We start from the raw sequence: 17,571 nt of genomic DNA, 5'->3' as shown, positions 1-17,571 counted from the left end.
TTTGGGTTCTATAGAGAAACAATTATGAACCGCAAATAGCAATTTCTTAACCGTATATTTATAAAATTAGCAGTCACAAGAACCTAGCACAACATTATGCCAAACCAGGGCTCAGTTTCAACGATCAGAAACTACTTACAACTTCTCGAAGGCTGCATCGAATCAAAATCACTCAAACAAGGCAGAGTAATCCATCAATGCCTGCTCAAATCCAACGGTGAAGATTTCAGCGCCCAATCATCAACCCTAGACAAGCTCACTCGTCTCTACATTTCATGCAAGAAGCCTCAACTTGCTCACCGAGTCTTCAACTCAATCCCAATTCAAGAAAGGAAGAACAAGACTATATTATGGAACCAAATGATCAGAGCTTACGCGTGGGACGGACCATTCGAGAAAGCCGTCGATTTGTACGATGAGATGGTGGGTTCTGGGATCACTCCGACAAAGTACACCTACCCTTTTGTGCTCAAGGCTTGTTCTGCTTTGCTGGATGCGGAAACTGGTGTCAAGATTCATGCGCATGCGAAAAGACAGAGTCTTGACGGTGATGTTTATGTGTGTACTGCGTTGGTGGACTTTTATCTGAAGTGTGGCCGTTTGGGGGATGCGCGGGAAGTGTTCGACGGAATGCCTGAGAGAGATGTTGTGGCATGGAATGCTATGGTTTCGGGTTTTTCGTCGCACGGGTGTTACTGGGATGCTGTTGGGTTAGTTTTGGAGATGCAGCACCAAGGGATGGAACCTAATTCTTCCACGGTTTTGGCTGTTTTGCCTGTAATTGGGGAGGCGAGTAGATTGAACGAAGGAAAGGCTGTTCATTGTTTTTGCTTTAGAAAGGGTATTAAGTTTGATGTCATGGTTGGGACTGCGATTCTTGATATGTATGGGAAATGTGGGTTGTTGGTTTACGCAAAGAAGATTTTCCATGGATTGACGATAAAAAACGAGGTTACGTGGAGTGCTATTATCGGAGCTTGTGTTACCTGTAATTCTATAGGAGAGGGTTTGGAATTTTTCGAAAAAATGAGGATGGAGTTGTACGGTAGTCCTTCACCTGTTATGCTTGCGACGGTAGTTCGTGGTTGTGCGAAGCTGAACGATTTGAACATAGGGAAGCAGCTTCACTGCTACACGATTAAGTTGGGGTTTAATTCGGAATTAATGGTCGGAAACACACTTCTTTCGATGTACGCAAAATGTGGGTCAGTAGACGATGCGATGAAATTCTTTGAGCCAATGCAGTTCAAAGATTCCGTTTCTTACAGCGCTCTAATCTCTGGATGTGTACAAAATGGTTACGCCGAAGAAGCTCTACAAATGTTCAACAAAATGCAGCTTGCAGGTGTTGTGCCAGAATTGGCGACCATGATGGGCTTTCTGCCAGCGTGCTCTTATTTATCCGCATTGCAACATGGAATATGTGGGCACAGCTATTCAGTGGTACGTGGATTCGCATCGGATATCTCGATTTCCAATGCTCTAATTGACATGTACAGTAAGTGCGGTAAGGTGGATTCCGCTCGGCGTGTGTTCGATAATATGTCTCACAGAGATGTAGTCTCGTGGAATGCAATGATCGTAGGCTATGGTATTCACGGCTTGGGAAAAGACGCGATTACTTTATTCCAACAAATGCAAAATGGGCCCCACAAACCGGACGATGTAACGTTCATTGCTCTCCTCTCAGCTTGCAGCCATGCAGGGCTTGTTACAGAGGGGAAGCATCTATTTCTCGTCATGAGTAAAGAATTTAATATTGCTCCAAAAATGGATCACTATTTTTGCATGGTCGATTTGTTGGGTCGTGCGGGTTTTTTAGATGAGGCTCACAAACTCATTAAAACGATGCCGTTTGAGGCAGATGCTCATATATGGAACGCGTTACTCTCGGCTTGTAGGACCCACAAAAATATTGAACTAGGAGAAGAAGTTTCTAGTAAAATCCAGGCTGTGGGACCCACAAGCACTGGAAATTTCGTTCTGTTGTTTAATTTGTACACCACTGCTCGAAGATGGGACGATGCTGCGAATGTTCGGATCCACCAAAAGGAACTAGGGTTCAAGAAAAAACCGGGGTGTAGTTGGATAGAAGTGAATGGGAATATTCATGCATTTGTCGGAGGCGATTTGTCTCATAAAGAATCGTACGAAATATATAAGAAATTGGAGGATCTTTTTACGGAAATGAAAAGATTGGGTTATAATACGGAGTCCGATTTCGTTTACCATGATGTGGAGGAAGAGGAGAAAGAAAAGATTCTTCTCTATCACAGCGAAAAGCTTGCTGTTGCGTATGGACTTATTAGTCTTAAAGAAGACAAGCCTATTGTTATTACAAAGAATTTGAGGGTTTGCGGAGATTGTCATACTGCTCTGAAATATATAACAATTATTACTAAGAGAGAAATAACCGTTAGAGACACGAGCCGATTTCATCATTTTAGAGATGGAATATGCAGCTGTGGAGAGTTTTGGTGACACACAAATTTCAATATCATTTCTTCTAATTGTACTAACTGATAAAGAGAGCTTCAAATATGTCGTATTTGGTTATATTGTCGGTAGCCTTGAATATTAGTTTAATTCCTTGTATTGTTTGTAGTTCGATTAAATGAATGCTCGCTTCATTTTTTTGAGGTAAATAATCTCCTACACGCAACACCATGTGACGAGCATTCGGTATAGCATCCTCCTAATTTTATCCGCACGCAATAATGCAGATACGCTGCGAATTAACTTAGTATGCGTTTTTTATTTTTTAATTATTTTATAAAACTAGACAGGTGCACGTGCGTTGCACGTGCTTTATTAATTTTCTTATGTATTTATAATTTTGCTTTTCACTTGCTATATTGCCGTAATTTAACAAATTTTCACCAATTTCTATGTTATCTCCCAATTATCTGCTTCTTTATTGCTTTCTTTGATGATAATTTAGGCGTTGCAACACCCAATTCCGACTCCAATGCCCAAATTCGCCATCTCGAACCCGCCTCAGTTGTCAAGGCGTCCCTTGTCGCCACAGGCACTAAAATCTCCAATAATTTCAATTCTACCTTAAAAAATTTGTAAGCATTCCACCACCACCGAAACAATCTTCTATCCTCAATCCATTGCCGACGAGGCATCCGTCTTCATTTCACTTTCCTCTTCCTTGCCCCACGCACACTGCCAAGACCCGACGGCGGAGCGCCTCTCAAGCTTCTAGAGCTACTCCCCAAATCATCAAACTCTTATCCGTAGATGGCGAAATTAACTTTTTCCCATGTTGTGATGAACTTGTCTTCATCAAATCCCTAAGTTAGCTTTCTAGCAAACTTGGCAAATACTGATTATTTACTGAGTGTACACCCTTGTTGCATTGATGGATTGAAAAAAGAATGAAAATAGCAAATGTTGTGTGTATATTATTTCCAGAAAGAAGTAGCATGTTAATGGTAAACATGAGTAAACAAAAAAACATTTTCTCTCGCTTGTTCAACGAAAATAGAACCTGGGATAGTTTATATCATATACATATTCTTCTACTTGTTGTGATGACTACCTTTTGTTAGAAAACAAAATTTTGAGAAACATAATCCCCCAACACACCCACCCTCTGCATTTCACATCATAAAAATTGTTCCGTTTCATGCGATATCAAATAATAAAAAAATTAAACAAAATAATACAAGAGTTATACTATGACGCAAAAGACCAAAAAAAAAAAGACAGAAATAAAGGTAAAATTGTATAGATAATCTTCCAATATCTTTCTTTGAATTGTTGCTTACGTATTTAGTAAAAATATCGAATCTTATATTGTATGATTTAGGACTGATAGTCAAGTTATTACATGTATTTAAGAAACTTATTGACCTACTAATAAAATAGTTATGGTATTCGGTCACATAAATATTAAAACCTAATTATTTAAGATGATCAGAAAAACTGCAGGTCCGGCACTTACCTGTACATTCACCCGTTAAAACCAACATCTCTTTTGAAACTTGAAATACAAGGTTACGCCTTTGTCCATTGAAAAAAATGTATTCCATCTGCCACAATCCTGGAAATAAAAACTTATTATGTATTAGAAGCATAGAATCGGTAAAACATAGTATCAATAGACGCATCTATTGATACTAATTAAGCCAAACATGAAACTTTAGTAAATTGCCAAACTATTTACTAATGAAGTTAAGAGAAAGGCAACAATTATTCTTATATATTAGTTTCAATTTTATAAAATCACCTTAGCTCCAATTAATGGATTGTACAAGGATACTCAACCGACTATATATTCTATGTACGTAGTGTTCATGTATTGCTTATTAATCAATGAATAATTAATTGTTAATTATCATTTGGTTAAATCGTCAATGAAAGGTCATTTACAACTTACAAGGTGAAAAAAAAAATAGAGAAAAGGAACATGAAAAGATGTAACATAAACGTAAGAAGTCTCCCATGTATTGTATTAATTAGTTTAGAAGAATTTTGTTTGTGTAATGATTAATTATTACTAATAAATATTACCTAATTAACCTTCAAATGTATCTATCCAAAGGATATTATTGTCCATGCAAAAAATGGAAGAAACCTCTCATAAGATTCACATTTTTATAAGGAGTATAGATAAGTTCATAGCAATTGTATTTGATAAAATATCTCTGTTTTTCCCATAAGTTGTTATATCATTTTTTCCATGTTTTCTAGATATCTAAATCAAACCTTTGAAAATTCATATATGCATATGTTTTTAGTGGTGTATGTTGAAATCTGAAAGATGACATCTGCAAATATACATCTTATATATAAAAGAAAGAAACGCTAGGGCAACCCTGAGAAACCCTAATGTGATATTTGTAATTTTTGTTTTTATTAGCATATTATTTGTAATTTTTTATTTATTTCCGATCTCAATTTTTTTTCCGAGTTTTATCACATTTTTAATATTATTTTATTTTTTTTCCGAGTTTTATCACATTTTTAATATTATTTTATCTCTATCATATTTTTGTAATTTTTTATTTATTTTCGATCTCAATTTTTTTTCGTTTTTATCTGCTGCATATTATTTGTAATTTTTTATTTCTTTTCGATCTCAATATTCTTTCCGATTTTTATCACATTTTTAATATTATTTTATCTCCAACATATTACATATTTGTAATTTTTTATTTTTTTCCGATCTCAATTTTTTTTCCGAGTTTTATCACATTATTAATACTATTTCATCTCCAGAATATGTTTTGTAATTAATTATTTATTTTCGATATCAATTTTTTTCCGATTTATATCACATTTTTAATATTATTTTATTTCCAGCATATTTTTTTTATCACATTTTTAATATTATTTTATCTCGAGCATATTTTTTGTAATTTTTATTTATTTTTTATCTCCATTTTTTTTTTTGATTTTATCACATTTTTAATATTATTTTATCGCCTGCATATCTTTTGTAATCTTATATCTTATATATAAAAGAAAGAAACGCTAGGGCAACCCTGAGAAATCCTAATGTGATATTTGTAATTTTTGTTTTTATTATTTTCGATTTAAAATCGAAAATATCTCCTAAATATTATTTTAAATATTATTTTAAATATTATTTTTGATTTTTATCTCCTAAATACTATTTTCGATTTGTATTAGATTTTTATCTCCTAAATATTATTTTCGATTTTTATCAAATTTTTATCTCCTAAATATTATTTTAAATATTATTTTCGATTTGTATCAGTTTTTTATCTCCAAGATATTATTTTAATAAAAAACGCTAGGGCAACTCAAGAAACCCTAATGTCATATTGTAATTTTTTCTTATATATAAAAGATATTTTCGATTTGTATTAGATTTTTATCTCCTAAATATTATTTTCGATTTTTATCAATTTTTTATCTCCTAAATATTATTTTCGATTTGTATCAATTTTTTATCTCCAAAATATTATTTTAATTATTATTTTTGAATTTTATCAAATTTATATCTCCTAAATATTATTTTAAATATTGTTTTCGAGTTTTATATAAAAAATATCTCCTAAATATTATTTTTCAATTTTTATCTCCTAAATATTATTTTCGATGTTAATCAAATTTTTATCTCCTAAATATTATTTTAACTAATATTTTTGATCTTTATCATATTTTTATCTCCTAAATATTATTTTAATTATTATTTTCGTATTTTATCAACTTTTATCTCATTAGCATTATTTTAATTATTATTTTCGATTTTTATTAAATTTTTATCTCTTGAATATTAATTTAAATATTATTTTCAATTTTTATCAGATTTTTATCTCCTATATATTATTTTTCGATTTCTTATCTAATTTTTATCTCCTAAATATTTTTTTAAATATTCTTTTCGATTTTTATCAAATTTTTATCTCCTAAATATTATTTTCGATTTTTATAAGATTTGTATCTCTTAAATATTATTTTCGATTGTTATCAATTTTTTATGCCCGAACCAGCCAAATCACTCCTATTTTCAGCCATAGATATCTCTAATGCACAAACAATTAAATCTCCTAAATATTGTTTGATCTCCTAATTTTCAGCCATAAACATCTGAACACTAAATATTATTTTTTGATGATAAAATACTAATTATTCATTATTGTATTCCCAAAGATAGACGATTCCCAAAGACTTTCCTTAAGACTCTTAACACTTTCAACTTCTCTCTTCCACTTCAGCACGTTTGTGTTTGCTCTTCTTATTTATATCCACTCTACAACATTCGAATTTTATTTCTTCATCCTACCTAAGAGGCTTCTTCTTTTAGTAACCCGACTTTAGAATTTTTGTCTTATTTTCTTCTTCATCCTATTGACTGTGTGGTAATTAGTTTGCATTTTTTTACATCATGGCTTATAGGTAATTTCATTTTGTTAAATTATGTGTTTCATTAATTTATACCAAAGATTTCAAATTTTGTGTATAACAATTATTTCCTTTTAGATGTTATTGGACATGTTATAGAACTGGATGATTGGAGAGAACTAAGCAAAAATGGGCGGAGCCACAAGCTATTGGAAGTCGGCCTTCAAGACATATTGTTTGTATGGATATTTAATTTATTGTTTATATTTATTTTTGTTTCTTAATTTTCCAATATAATTGTTAATTCCAGTGACAAAACAGGACCAAAACGAGGCAGTGAAGAAGGGCTTTATTACGAGCAAGATGTACAGATGGCCTTTTACGTTGGTATGTTGTCGATAGTTTAGTTTTGATTAGGTTAAGTAAGTTATTAAATCTAATTACTTTTAAACTCAACATGAAAGACATAGTTGATGATTTTGTTTTTGGTTCAATTTTTCAATCTAATGGTATTAGTTGATTCAATTTATTTGGAAAATTATTCAACAGTAAAGTTATTTGTTCGTTTGTTTTTTTTTTTTTTTTTTTTTTTTTGTGTAGTATACTTAGTAATGTTCCACTGATGAATTATTAATGAATGATTATAGCAATATTTTGATCATACGATACATCAAACGTTTGTTTATATTCTTACAACATCAAAACAATGTAATTTGTTGCCCCGTGCATCGCACGGGGACAATTACTAGTATGAACTAAAGAACCAAGCTACAAACTTCTGCTCTACAGCTTCTTTTTTATTAGAATGTTTGGGTAAGCTTATAAGATGTTAAAAAAATGGTATAAGATGTTTAAGAACTTATAACCTTTTCCAAAGTGTTTGGCATTTTTTTTTTAAAATAAGCTGTAGGAGAGCAAATAAGATCTTTTTTAAAAAGTACTCATACCCTATCTTTTTTTTAAGATCTTCTAATGAATAAAAATAGCAAATAAGCTCATTATCCAAACAGTTTAAAAATTAATTCTAAAAATAAGATTGTTTATCAACTCTTAAAACATCTTATTAGACGTAAGAACTTATCAGTTTTTCAAATTAAGCTTAGCCAAATGGGCCACCAAGTCCGGTCTTAAACTTTCATTTAACTAAACCAAAAAAGAAGAAAAAAGAAAAAGAAAAAGAAAAAGAAAAAGAATACCTCAACGCTTAAGCAGAGCACTTAGATACTGAAACATACTGTGCTGCATCCGAAACTCGCTCTTCTCCACATCACCAAATCGATCTTCATCATCCTCCACCGACGACTCGCATTCGCTCTCGCACTCGCTGTCACTATCACTATCACTCGGCACCCTTTCCCGCGCTTCTTTTCCCTCAACAAGTAAACCGAGAGACTCGCAATAGGGGCCCACGTAAAACGAGTCTTTCGTACCAAATATGCCAAGATCCTTACTATTCCCCATGATATGATCATACGATAGTAACCCTCGATTCCTAGCAGTCAAAAGCACATCGCCATTTGCTCTAAAACCAAGAATCAACCCAAGTCCTTCAAGATCAACATAGTATCGTTTGCTCCATGACTCCACATCACCATATTTCTTCATCACCCAAATGCAGCAACTCTTGCTCCCAACACGTTCGTCGTACTGAACAACCGCGAGCGAACCTTCTAGAGAAACGACGTTCAAATTAATCGGAAGCTCGTCTTTTAACGGATTAGGCAATTCCATTTCGTCAAACACTTCTTGGCTCAAGTTGAACAACATTATTATGTTTTCCACCTTATCGTGCTTCCCCATATTTCTGTACGCAACCCAATGCACACTCCCATAAATCACAACCTGCGACCAAAAATACTCGACAACACAATTCTTCGGGACTTCACCATTAAAGGTGCGCCAACTCCCGGTTTTAACCGCATAAACCTCAACTGCAGGGGGGACCAAATACTCGTAATCCTCTTGAATATAACATATCCTCACAACCTTGTAGTCGTTATTTTGGACATCAAATCCAAAACCAAGAACAAACATCACATGCGAAGCGACGTTCTCTTCGGGCATAGGCAAAGTGAGTTTTCGCTTGATGGTCGGATTCCATAGAACGATGGAGTAAGCTTGCCCGAATAGATCGTCCAATAGGCAGAGCACACCATTGGAAGAACCCACGATCCGGTAATAGAAACGCGTGTAGTCACGAAAAGGATATTCTATTTGGATGCTTTTTTCATCGGAGAAGTGTTTGTCGTCGTGGTGCACTGAGTAGACCTCACTGTTTTGGGCCTTTGAATAACGCCTGACGATGATTTGGGATTCGGAGAGCGAGGCTTGTTGAGTGTGGATTGAGATGAAGAATGGGCTTGTGATTATCGAATTCCACGATTTCGAAACGCAACGGAACCTTACAAGAGATTTGGGAGGCAGCTTTGTCATGATCTTGATCAACACTTCTTCAGGTAAATAATCAGACATTTTTTTTATTTTAATATTTTTCAGATGATGAAATTTTATTTTTCAGAAAACCTTTGGAATTGGATTTAAGAATGGCTGGTGGTAAATTTGGTCACAGTTTGAATTTTGAAATATATGAAATCAGATATATGGGCTTAGTAGGATTGAAGGAATCTTTTACCGAAGACTAGAATTGACAAAAAGCATGTCATTTTGAAAAGGTTACCTTAATATTTATTGTCCATAATATTACAGGGCTTTTGCAAAAGTTGAAAAATAAATAAATAATTTGGAACGTTCTGTTTATACAAACTTGTAATTACACTGCAAAATTTGAAATACTATTCCCATAATTTACATTTTCTAGTTATTGTGTCAACCTCGTACATTATTTTTTTTTTTTTTTTTTCAAAAACCAACCTCATCCGTGCTGAACCAAGTGAAGAGCACCGGCGAAGCCAGAAATTCATCACTAGAGGGACGGAATATACATATACAATTTTCAATATAAAATAAACGTAAATAAACTAATGACAACTACAATTGTTTTAAGAGTAGCTAGCATTGGATATTGTTACAGGAAAAAATAAATTATTAGGGGTTCGAAGGCAGCCACCTAAGAAAAAATTCCAAAATTGAGATTTCTTTTTTCATTTTTTGACAAATCGAGAAGTGGACAAATAAAAACTTAGGACATTTTTTTTGAGTTAATTAGATAATAAAAATTGAGTCGATTTAATTTATATATAGGTCTAATATAGTGAATTAAAATTCAATTGAGGGTGAATTTGATTCCATCCTTGACCAAGGGTGGACCCGCCCCAAGTAACAATTTATAATTTCTTTATCCTGTTTGTTTACTCTTTCTCTCAGACAAATTCATAAAACTACTTACTTTTAATTTTTTTATACAATTAATTGTTAAAAATTATAAAAGCACAATACAAAGATAATAAAAATTAAAATATACTAAATCCCGCCCTTAATTCAAAAAGTGTCTCCCTCTAGTTCTCTCACAAGTTTCTTGGGGTTGTCTAGGGTCCGAGAGGGTATGTACTACTCGGACCCAAACGATTGAATATCAACCAATAAAAATGTGACACGTATGATTTGTACGAACCCCATAAAAAAAGTACGATACCTACCTTATACGTGAAATTACATAAAAATCCCTATAACTAAAACTTAAGTAATAATTAATAATAATTAATAATTAAGATGTAATTACTGTTATATAAATTATAATTAATAATTAAGATGTAATTACAACAGTAAAGACGTAACATAATTTAATTCTTCTTCTTCCTTAATTCTTCTGTGTTTTTTGAACCCTAATTATCAACAGACAAAACGTTTTTCATTTTTCATCTTCTGACGATCCCGCCATAGCCGTCAAGCACTACGCTCAGATTTCTCCTCTCCAGCCGATTGTAAGTTATTTAATTTTAGTTCCAACAGATTTTAATTATTCTTCTTTTAATTTCTCATGCAACCAAAAAAAAAGAAAAAAAAAGAAGCCCTAGCTGTTCTTTAATTTTCTATTAATTATGTGTACTAAAATATTACAAATTCAGTTAATTCTGTTTTTTTTTTGTCCGAAGGGTGCAACATAAAAACTAAATCTTGATTGTAAGATGTGTGGCCATGGAAATGTATGTAACATTATAATTTATGTGATACACTCATTTGTTTTCACCTCAGTTTTTTTTATATGCAGTCCTTTTTCAAGTTGTCTGCTGCTTCATTGCATAATAAATGAACCTCCCTTGCATCTTGTTGCCATTATTATTTCATTTCTTTTAAATTTTTAATCCAGCCAAAAAAACTAAAATTAGAATTAAAATTAAAATTCATTGCAGCAAGAAGGTGAAGAAAGAAAGCATAAGGGAAGACGAGGAGGGCAGAGGGCTTTGGGTTGGAGAGCTCTGCGTGAAGAAGAAAGAAGAAAGTGGGAGAGGAGTGATGACATTTTATTATTTTTAATTTCCAATACTTCCCATTAATTTTCAAAAATACATTTTATAATATCAGCATTACCCTATATTTTATATTATGGTTAAATACAAAAACACCCCTGTACTATAGACATTGTATCAAATACCCCCTGTACTATACATAAATACTAAAACCCCCTACTGTTATATTTTTTCTAAAATCTAACGAAAATACCCCTGCTAAGCCAATAAATATAAGGGGTTGTTTGAGCTACCATTTTCGGTCAACTTTATGTGGAAAATTTTGGTATTTATATTTTTTCTCAAAAACATCTAATTGCTTAGATTTTTGAAAAAAAAGTAATGTAAGGGGGTTTTTTATATTTATGTATAGTACAAGGGTATATGATACAAAGTTCATAGTACAGGGGTGTTTTTGTATTTAACCCTTTATATTATTATATATAACTAAAACAATGGAATCTCGTATAAAATTTACTAATTGTTTAAATCAAATTTCACATTCCAATCTTCAAATTCAAATTTCTGATTTGTTTTAATTTTTTAGTTCTTCCAAAAAATATTTAAAAAAAACCTATTCATATGAATGGCAACGGGTCGGTTATGGGGCATGTTTGCTTAAATCCGAAATCCGGTCCGTGAAAATTATATAAAAATCCAGACTCGCCCCAACCTGTTTTTGCTTAGAAATTACATGCCAAGGAAAATTGAGAGAGAGAGAGAGAGAAATTAAAGGGTGTCTAATTTTCTTGCTTCATACAATTGAAAAAGAATCGAAGAGAGCAAACGGGATTTTTTCATGTCTGTGCCGCTGTCACCATGTACACGCAAAAAGTGAACGTCTCCTTCCTCCGGTTTAAGTGGATCGAAAAATATTATTCCATCCAACCGATATAACAACTCAGTCCTAAATCTTTTCATTTCCACATTCTGCCAATATATATAAATTGGAAACTAATTAGACAATATAATATAAAGTATACAATATATACACACAAAAAAAGGCTAAACTAGTTACCTGATTCATGGCCTTGATAGAAACATCGTTTTTCCGATCTTTAAAAAACGTAGAAGCAATTCTACGTTTATTGCCCAGCTCCGATGTGAGGATAATAATACTTCTCCGAAATTCCACACCGAGACCCTCACAATCGTCTAAAATACCCTTATCGAAAATATCCAACAAACACTTGTAAAATATACCGTGAGCAAATTCGACTCCATCGATCAACACAACCATGCATGGATTCTCCTTCACTTTACCGATAAGTGATTCCTTCTCTTTCTTACCACCTTTATAGTTCTCGTCTAGTTTGATATACGTGAAGAACGAGTCACCCAGTGTGTCGCCCAGGCAGCTGATCAGCTTCGTTTTAGCCTCGTGGTTCAAACCTTCAAACATGTAATTTCTCGGGGGCAAATTAGGCAATTCTAATGAACTATCGCTCATCTCGACTAGAGCATCTACTATAGCCTTAACCGCTTTACCAATACCAATTTTATTAGTTTTTTGCAGTGATTTGCTAACGAATTTGAACTTCTCTTGCTCTTCAGCTGTAGGAAAATGACCGCTCGATGCTATCTATATGAATGCGTAACATAAAACGGAAAAAACCGAATCATTTCTCAAGGTGATATTGAAAAAAAAAGAGTAACAAAATAAGAGCAGTCAGCTTGTATTATAACGAATCGTTAAAAAAAACCCATATTAATTTTTTTGGATAAAAACCCCCATAATTCATTGTTTTAGCACACAACCCCCTATGTACAGGGGCACTAATTGGTAAAATAAATAATTAAATCATAGGGGAGATTTTTGCTACAAAATAACATAGAGTAGTTTTTTTAGCAACTCGATATAATAGAGTGGTACTACTTTCAATAAAATCAAAATAAATTATTACCTCTTTGTCCACCTCTCTCGTTGGAGATATGTTGTAACGCACCGCTATCTCATTGCACGCTTTTGACACTAACTTTTCTTGGTCGGATTCCGGTAAGTCCGAGAATTGACGTCGTAATTGCATTACCTTGTTCTTCGTTTCTATTAACATCTTTATATTGGCCATAAATTCATCAATTGTGAAGTTGATAAGAAAAAAAGAGTAACAAAATATGAGCAGTAGAATAAATATAGGGGAAAATACAGTTTTCATCCTTCAAGTTTGCACCGATTTCACATTTGGTCCCCCATATTCACAAAAAAATAAAATAAATAAATAACACATTTAGTCCCTCATATTTCAAAAATTCAACAATTTTAGTCATTTCCGTCAGTCATAACGGAATCAAGCATGTGCCCATCACTGCCTTAACTAACGGACTAAAGATAAGTGGACAAAAATGACCAAAAATATTAAGTTATTGAATCATGTATGGGGACCAAATGTGAAATAGGTGGAAAGTTGAGGGATGAAAACTGTAATTTTCTCAATAAATATATTACCTCTTTATATGCATGAAGAGATATTGCATGCACTAGTAGCCCATCGCATGCTTCTAACAACAAGTTATTCAACGGAGATAAATTTTGTCCGGATTCAGTCAAGTCCGAAAATTGACGCCGTAAGCGAAATATCTTGGCCAATGCTTCCATAGTTGTTTTTATATCGGTGATAAATTCATCGAATGTTCCGTCTTTGAAGTTGAAATATTGACAGGCCACACTCTTCGGATCGTGTGGCTCAACTCTAAACGATAAGTTTGATGATCCAACACATGTGTCGACACATACAAAAGCGTTATCGAGATCTTTTGCGATTAACGATAACGGAGATATGATGTGCTCAATTAGTGCCTTTTTGATAGCATTTCCATCTTCTCCAATCTAGCAAAGAAACAATATATTTATTAATTTTGGAAAATTACAATTTTCACCCCTCAAGTTTACCTCGATTTTGACATTTGGTCCCTTTAGTAGTTTGTTCACGAATAACCAAACCTAGTCCCTTATATTTCAACAACTGAACACTTTTGGTTCTTTCCGTCAATTTTTCATTAGTACTAACGGAATCAAGCATGTGCCCATCACTGTTTTAACTGACGGACTAACGGTAAATTGAGGGAAAGGACGAAAAGTGTTAAATTGTTGAACTATATGAAGGACTAAATCTGTTTTTTATGAACAAGGGGACCAAATGTGATAGACGGAAAAGGACCAAAGTTTCAACGTATATAACTACTTACACACTCTTTATCTGCCATGAGGAATAACACATCGAGTGCAGCATTAGACGCATGAATGACCGATCTTTCTCCATAAGCCTCTCTAACAATTTCCCTGAGCAACAATCTTGCAACAGCCTTCTGATCGTGCGAACACTCCACCGCAAGAACTTTATCGAGACAAGACAACAAATCACCACAGTTTATTTCCTTGCCCTACAAATTCCCATATAAAAAACATCAAGAAAAAAATAAAATAATTTTTTTTGATTAACAAATGGAAACACACTTGTTACCTCGACTCTCGTATCCTTTAAAGTACAATCACGGGTCTTATCGAGTTCTAGTGGATTACTACTCGAAGTCATGAAGATAATAGACTTAGAGAAGTCAACACTTTCATCACTCGAAATACGAAGGAGAACCTTCGTTAGAGTATTGAAGCAATCCTTGTCTACATTGTGTAGAAGAATAACCGAATAAGGCCGTTTCGCCACTACTTCGGTAAGTCGATCCCAAAGATTTTGCTGATGTTTATAACTACTCTTTGTCTTCGACCCTATAAAGGGGAGACAAAAGTTATTACAGCAGTACGAGAGATAATCATCCGCATACTCCGACATATCTATCTCCACGAGCCTGCTTGCATCGCAATACCAATGAAGCGCAACGGACTTTGCAATCTCCCTTTTACCAACTCCAGTGGGGCCCACAAGGAGAAACGACCCCCGAGGGCGGTTCGTAATTACCGGCTTCTCCGAGGCTAAAATTTTGAAAATCTCTTTAACCACGTGCTTTTGATTCACCACCCTCTTGTTTGTCATTTTAACGGCTTTTTTCTTGTGGCTGTTGATATTGGATCGGATAATCTGCGTAAACGGGACATCGGTCAGCCTGCTTATTACCTGCACATAACGTAACAACATGCGATTAATTAAGAGACGACAAAATATAATCGAGAAAATTGTACTTGTGGTCCTCTAACTTGTCATGTTTCAGTTTTACATGCAGTAACTCTGCAAATATTGTATTTTTGATCCTATTTTTCATGATTTTTTTAATTTTATAAGGCGGCAAATAAACTTGACGGATTTTATTTATGTTGGACGCTAGAAACTTATTAATTCGACATCTAACTTTGCATGGATAGAACTTTGATTATGTGAGAGAGGACAAATTTAAAGACTAAGTTAGAGGAGCATCGGTAATTTTTAAGCGTCCGTATAAATAAATTCCGGCGAGTTTGTTAGCTACACCATACTATACAACGTCTAAAATTCAAACTTCGAGTGAAATAGGATAAAAAATGCTATTTTTTTCATAGTTAATGCGTGTAAAATTGAAATAAAAAAGGACTAAATCCCTAATCAGACCAACATACCGGACCAAAATAAAGAATTTCCCGAATGTAATCGACTAATTAATTAAGAGATAAAATAAATAAATTATACCTCCGCGACATGACAAGCCCGGACGGTCAAATTTCTCGGGAAACGATTGAATATGCTTCGTTGTATATCGACAAGAAACTGGTCAATAATTAGGGTAAAGTTGGTGTCAAAATCAGAAGATGCAATAACGCGATCCCTCAAAGATCGGATCTTTTCGGCATCTTCACAGAAAATAAAATCTTTTTCGAAGCCCCATCTCATGAAGAAGCCGTTGATGTGGAACGATGCAGAATCGCGTTCCGATTTCAATCTATCGACCCAAAATTGGGTTTCGGAGCTGTTATCATCCCTGTGTAATTCGGTTAGTTCGACTAGGGTTCGGCCCAGCTCACGTGCATTGTCGTTGAATTGATCGATTTCGTTGCCGCAACTTGTGAAATTTTCTTGCACTAGTTTGCATGCCTCGTCCAAGATTCTCCGCACACATTTTTCTGGGGTTGTGTGTGTAATTGAACAATTAGAATTAGCCCAAATAATTAATTTCTTACGTGTGCATGCATGCACTACTTTTTTAATCGGAAAAAAAAAAAAAAAAAATTAAAGCTAACCCGGAAAAAGTTGGGAATTAACGGCGAGATCGAAAGCGGCGTCGGAAATGCAAACTCCGTGTCTCTTCTCCAGCTCCGATTTCTCTTCCTTTAACATCCCAATATCTTTTTTTGGATCGATGATTCTTGTGTGTGTGTGTGTTTTTGAGTGAGGTTTTGTTTTGTCAGTTGCGTGTAGCGTGGGAAGGGCTATTTTACGGTAGTCATGCATGATTGAGGGTTGATTGACTTATTCTATACCCTACAAATTAAAAGATCATGTTTTCGTTTCAAACTCATTTTACTAATTCATAGAAAAAAACTGGTCCAAGGAAAATAATTTAATTATTTCACCAGAAATATGGAACTAAAATATCACTTAAATAATTAATAAAACTAATAAAAAAATTTATATTTTTTAATCAGTTATCTTAAATTCTTATGAAAATGAGTTAAGGTTAGAGCAAACTTAAGCAACCGACATATTTGTAATTATTATTTTGGTTTATTTAAAAAATCTGCTATTTGTAATTAAATAAAGGGACTATTAGTGAGAACCCCTCTAACATAATTTTAATAAGGATGGATTCAGCTCATTTTCCTTTATTAGTGAGAAACCCATTCTTTTTTTATTTTCAAATTTACTCTCCCACTATTGACTGCCCATTATCCACTAGTTTGATGTATTTTTTTATTTTTTATATTTTAATATCAATTTTCGTTTTTTTATTTATTTCTTCTTTAAAAAATAATAATTTAAAAAAAAACTTTTTTTTAATTTTTTTTTAATATTTTTCTGTAAATATTCCTTTTCTACATTATTTTAATTTTCAGTTAAAACAACTATATCCCAATAAAACGACTGTTATTAAAACGACTATTATTAAAACGACTATTATTAACACAATTGGTATTAAAACAATAATACATCAGTTTCACAATTTATTAAATTAATTATATATTATATTATTTCCATTGTAAGATTAACTAATTATTTAATCAAACATCTCCAAAACAACTATTTGTTAAATCAACTATTTATTTAAACCAACTAAAAAGTAATCAAAACAATAATATTGTTGTGCAAAAACAACTATATTACTATACGAAAACAACTATATTGAATCAACTACAAATTATTGAAATCCACAAAAGCAAAACCAAAAAAACACACCAAAATTCCAACAAAAACGACTATTA

General features: G+C 33.2%; 3 protein-coding genes across 3 annotated transcripts; 1 reads left to right on the top strand and 2 right to left on the bottom strand.

The window, feature by feature from the left end:
• Positions 1-2,645, top strand: LOC105965353 (pentatricopeptide (PPR) repeat-containing protein). The gene has a single exon (XM_012989898.2). The coding sequence runs from the start codon at positions 97-99 to the stop codon at positions 2,479-2,481; it is 2,385 nt and encodes a 794-aa protein (XP_012845352.1). The 5' UTR covers positions 1-96; the 3' UTR covers positions 2,482-2,645.
• A 5,335-nt stretch (positions 2,646-7,980) lies between these two features.
• Positions 7,981-9,369, bottom strand: LOC105964893 (F-box/kelch-repeat protein At3g06240). Its single transcript, XM_012989401.2, has one exon. It carries the CDS (start codon positions 9,292-9,294, stop codon positions 8,020-8,022), a length of 1,275 nt encoding a protein of 424 aa, XP_012844855.1. The 5' UTR covers positions 9,295-9,369; the 3' UTR covers positions 7,981-8,019.
• A 2,472-nt stretch (positions 9,370-11,841) lies between these two features.
• On the bottom strand, positions 11,842-16,609 carry LOC105964894 (chaperone protein ClpB1-like). The gene is made up of 8 exons (XM_088822394.1): positions 16,393-16,609; positions 15,845-16,275; positions 14,690-15,298; positions 14,415-14,609; positions 13,675-14,055; positions 13,133-13,282; positions 12,247-12,810; positions 11,842-12,158 (listed from the first exon to the last, which is right to left on the bottom strand). The coding sequence occupies exons 1-8, from the start codon at positions 16,601-16,603 to the stop codon at positions 11,958-11,960; spliced, it is 2,742 nt and encodes a 913-aa protein (XP_088678520.1). The 5' UTR covers positions 16,604-16,609; the 3' UTR covers positions 11,842-11,957.
• Between the last annotated feature and the right edge of the window lie 962 nt (positions 16,610-17,571).

The sequence above is a fragment of the Erythranthe guttata genome, chromosome 8 (assembly GCF_056151865.1).
Source record: "Erythranthe guttata isolate IM_541 chromosome 8, IM_541, whole genome shotgun sequence".
Lineage (NCBI taxonomy): Eukaryota > Viridiplantae > Streptophyta > Magnoliopsida > Lamiales > Phrymaceae > Erythranthe > Erythranthe guttata.
Note: the sequence above shows the minus strand (reverse complement) of the source record. Positions and strands in the feature narration are given on the sequence as shown.

Bases quoted from the DNA above. Each gene is read 5' to 3' on its own strand.
- LOC105965353 (XM_012989898.2), top strand. From the start codon at position 97: ATGCCAAACCAGGGCTCAGTTTCAACGATCAGAAACTACTTACAACTT.
- LOC105964893 (XM_012989401.2), bottom strand. From the start codon at position 9,294: ATGTCTGATTATTTACCTGAAGAAGTGTTGATCAAGATCATGACAAAG.
- LOC105964894 (XM_088822394.1), bottom strand. From the start codon at position 16,603: ATGCATGACTACCGTAAAATAGCCCTTCCCACGCTACACGCAACTGAC. The intron at 14,056-14,414 runs GTAAGTAGTTAT...TTTCTTTGCTAG, and splicing joins TCATGGCAGATAAAGAGTGT to ATTGGAGAAGATGGAAATGC. The intron at 13,283-13,674 runs GTAATATATTTA...GCCAATATAAAG, and splicing joins CTCTTCATGCATATAAAGAG to ATGTTAATAGAAACGAAGAA.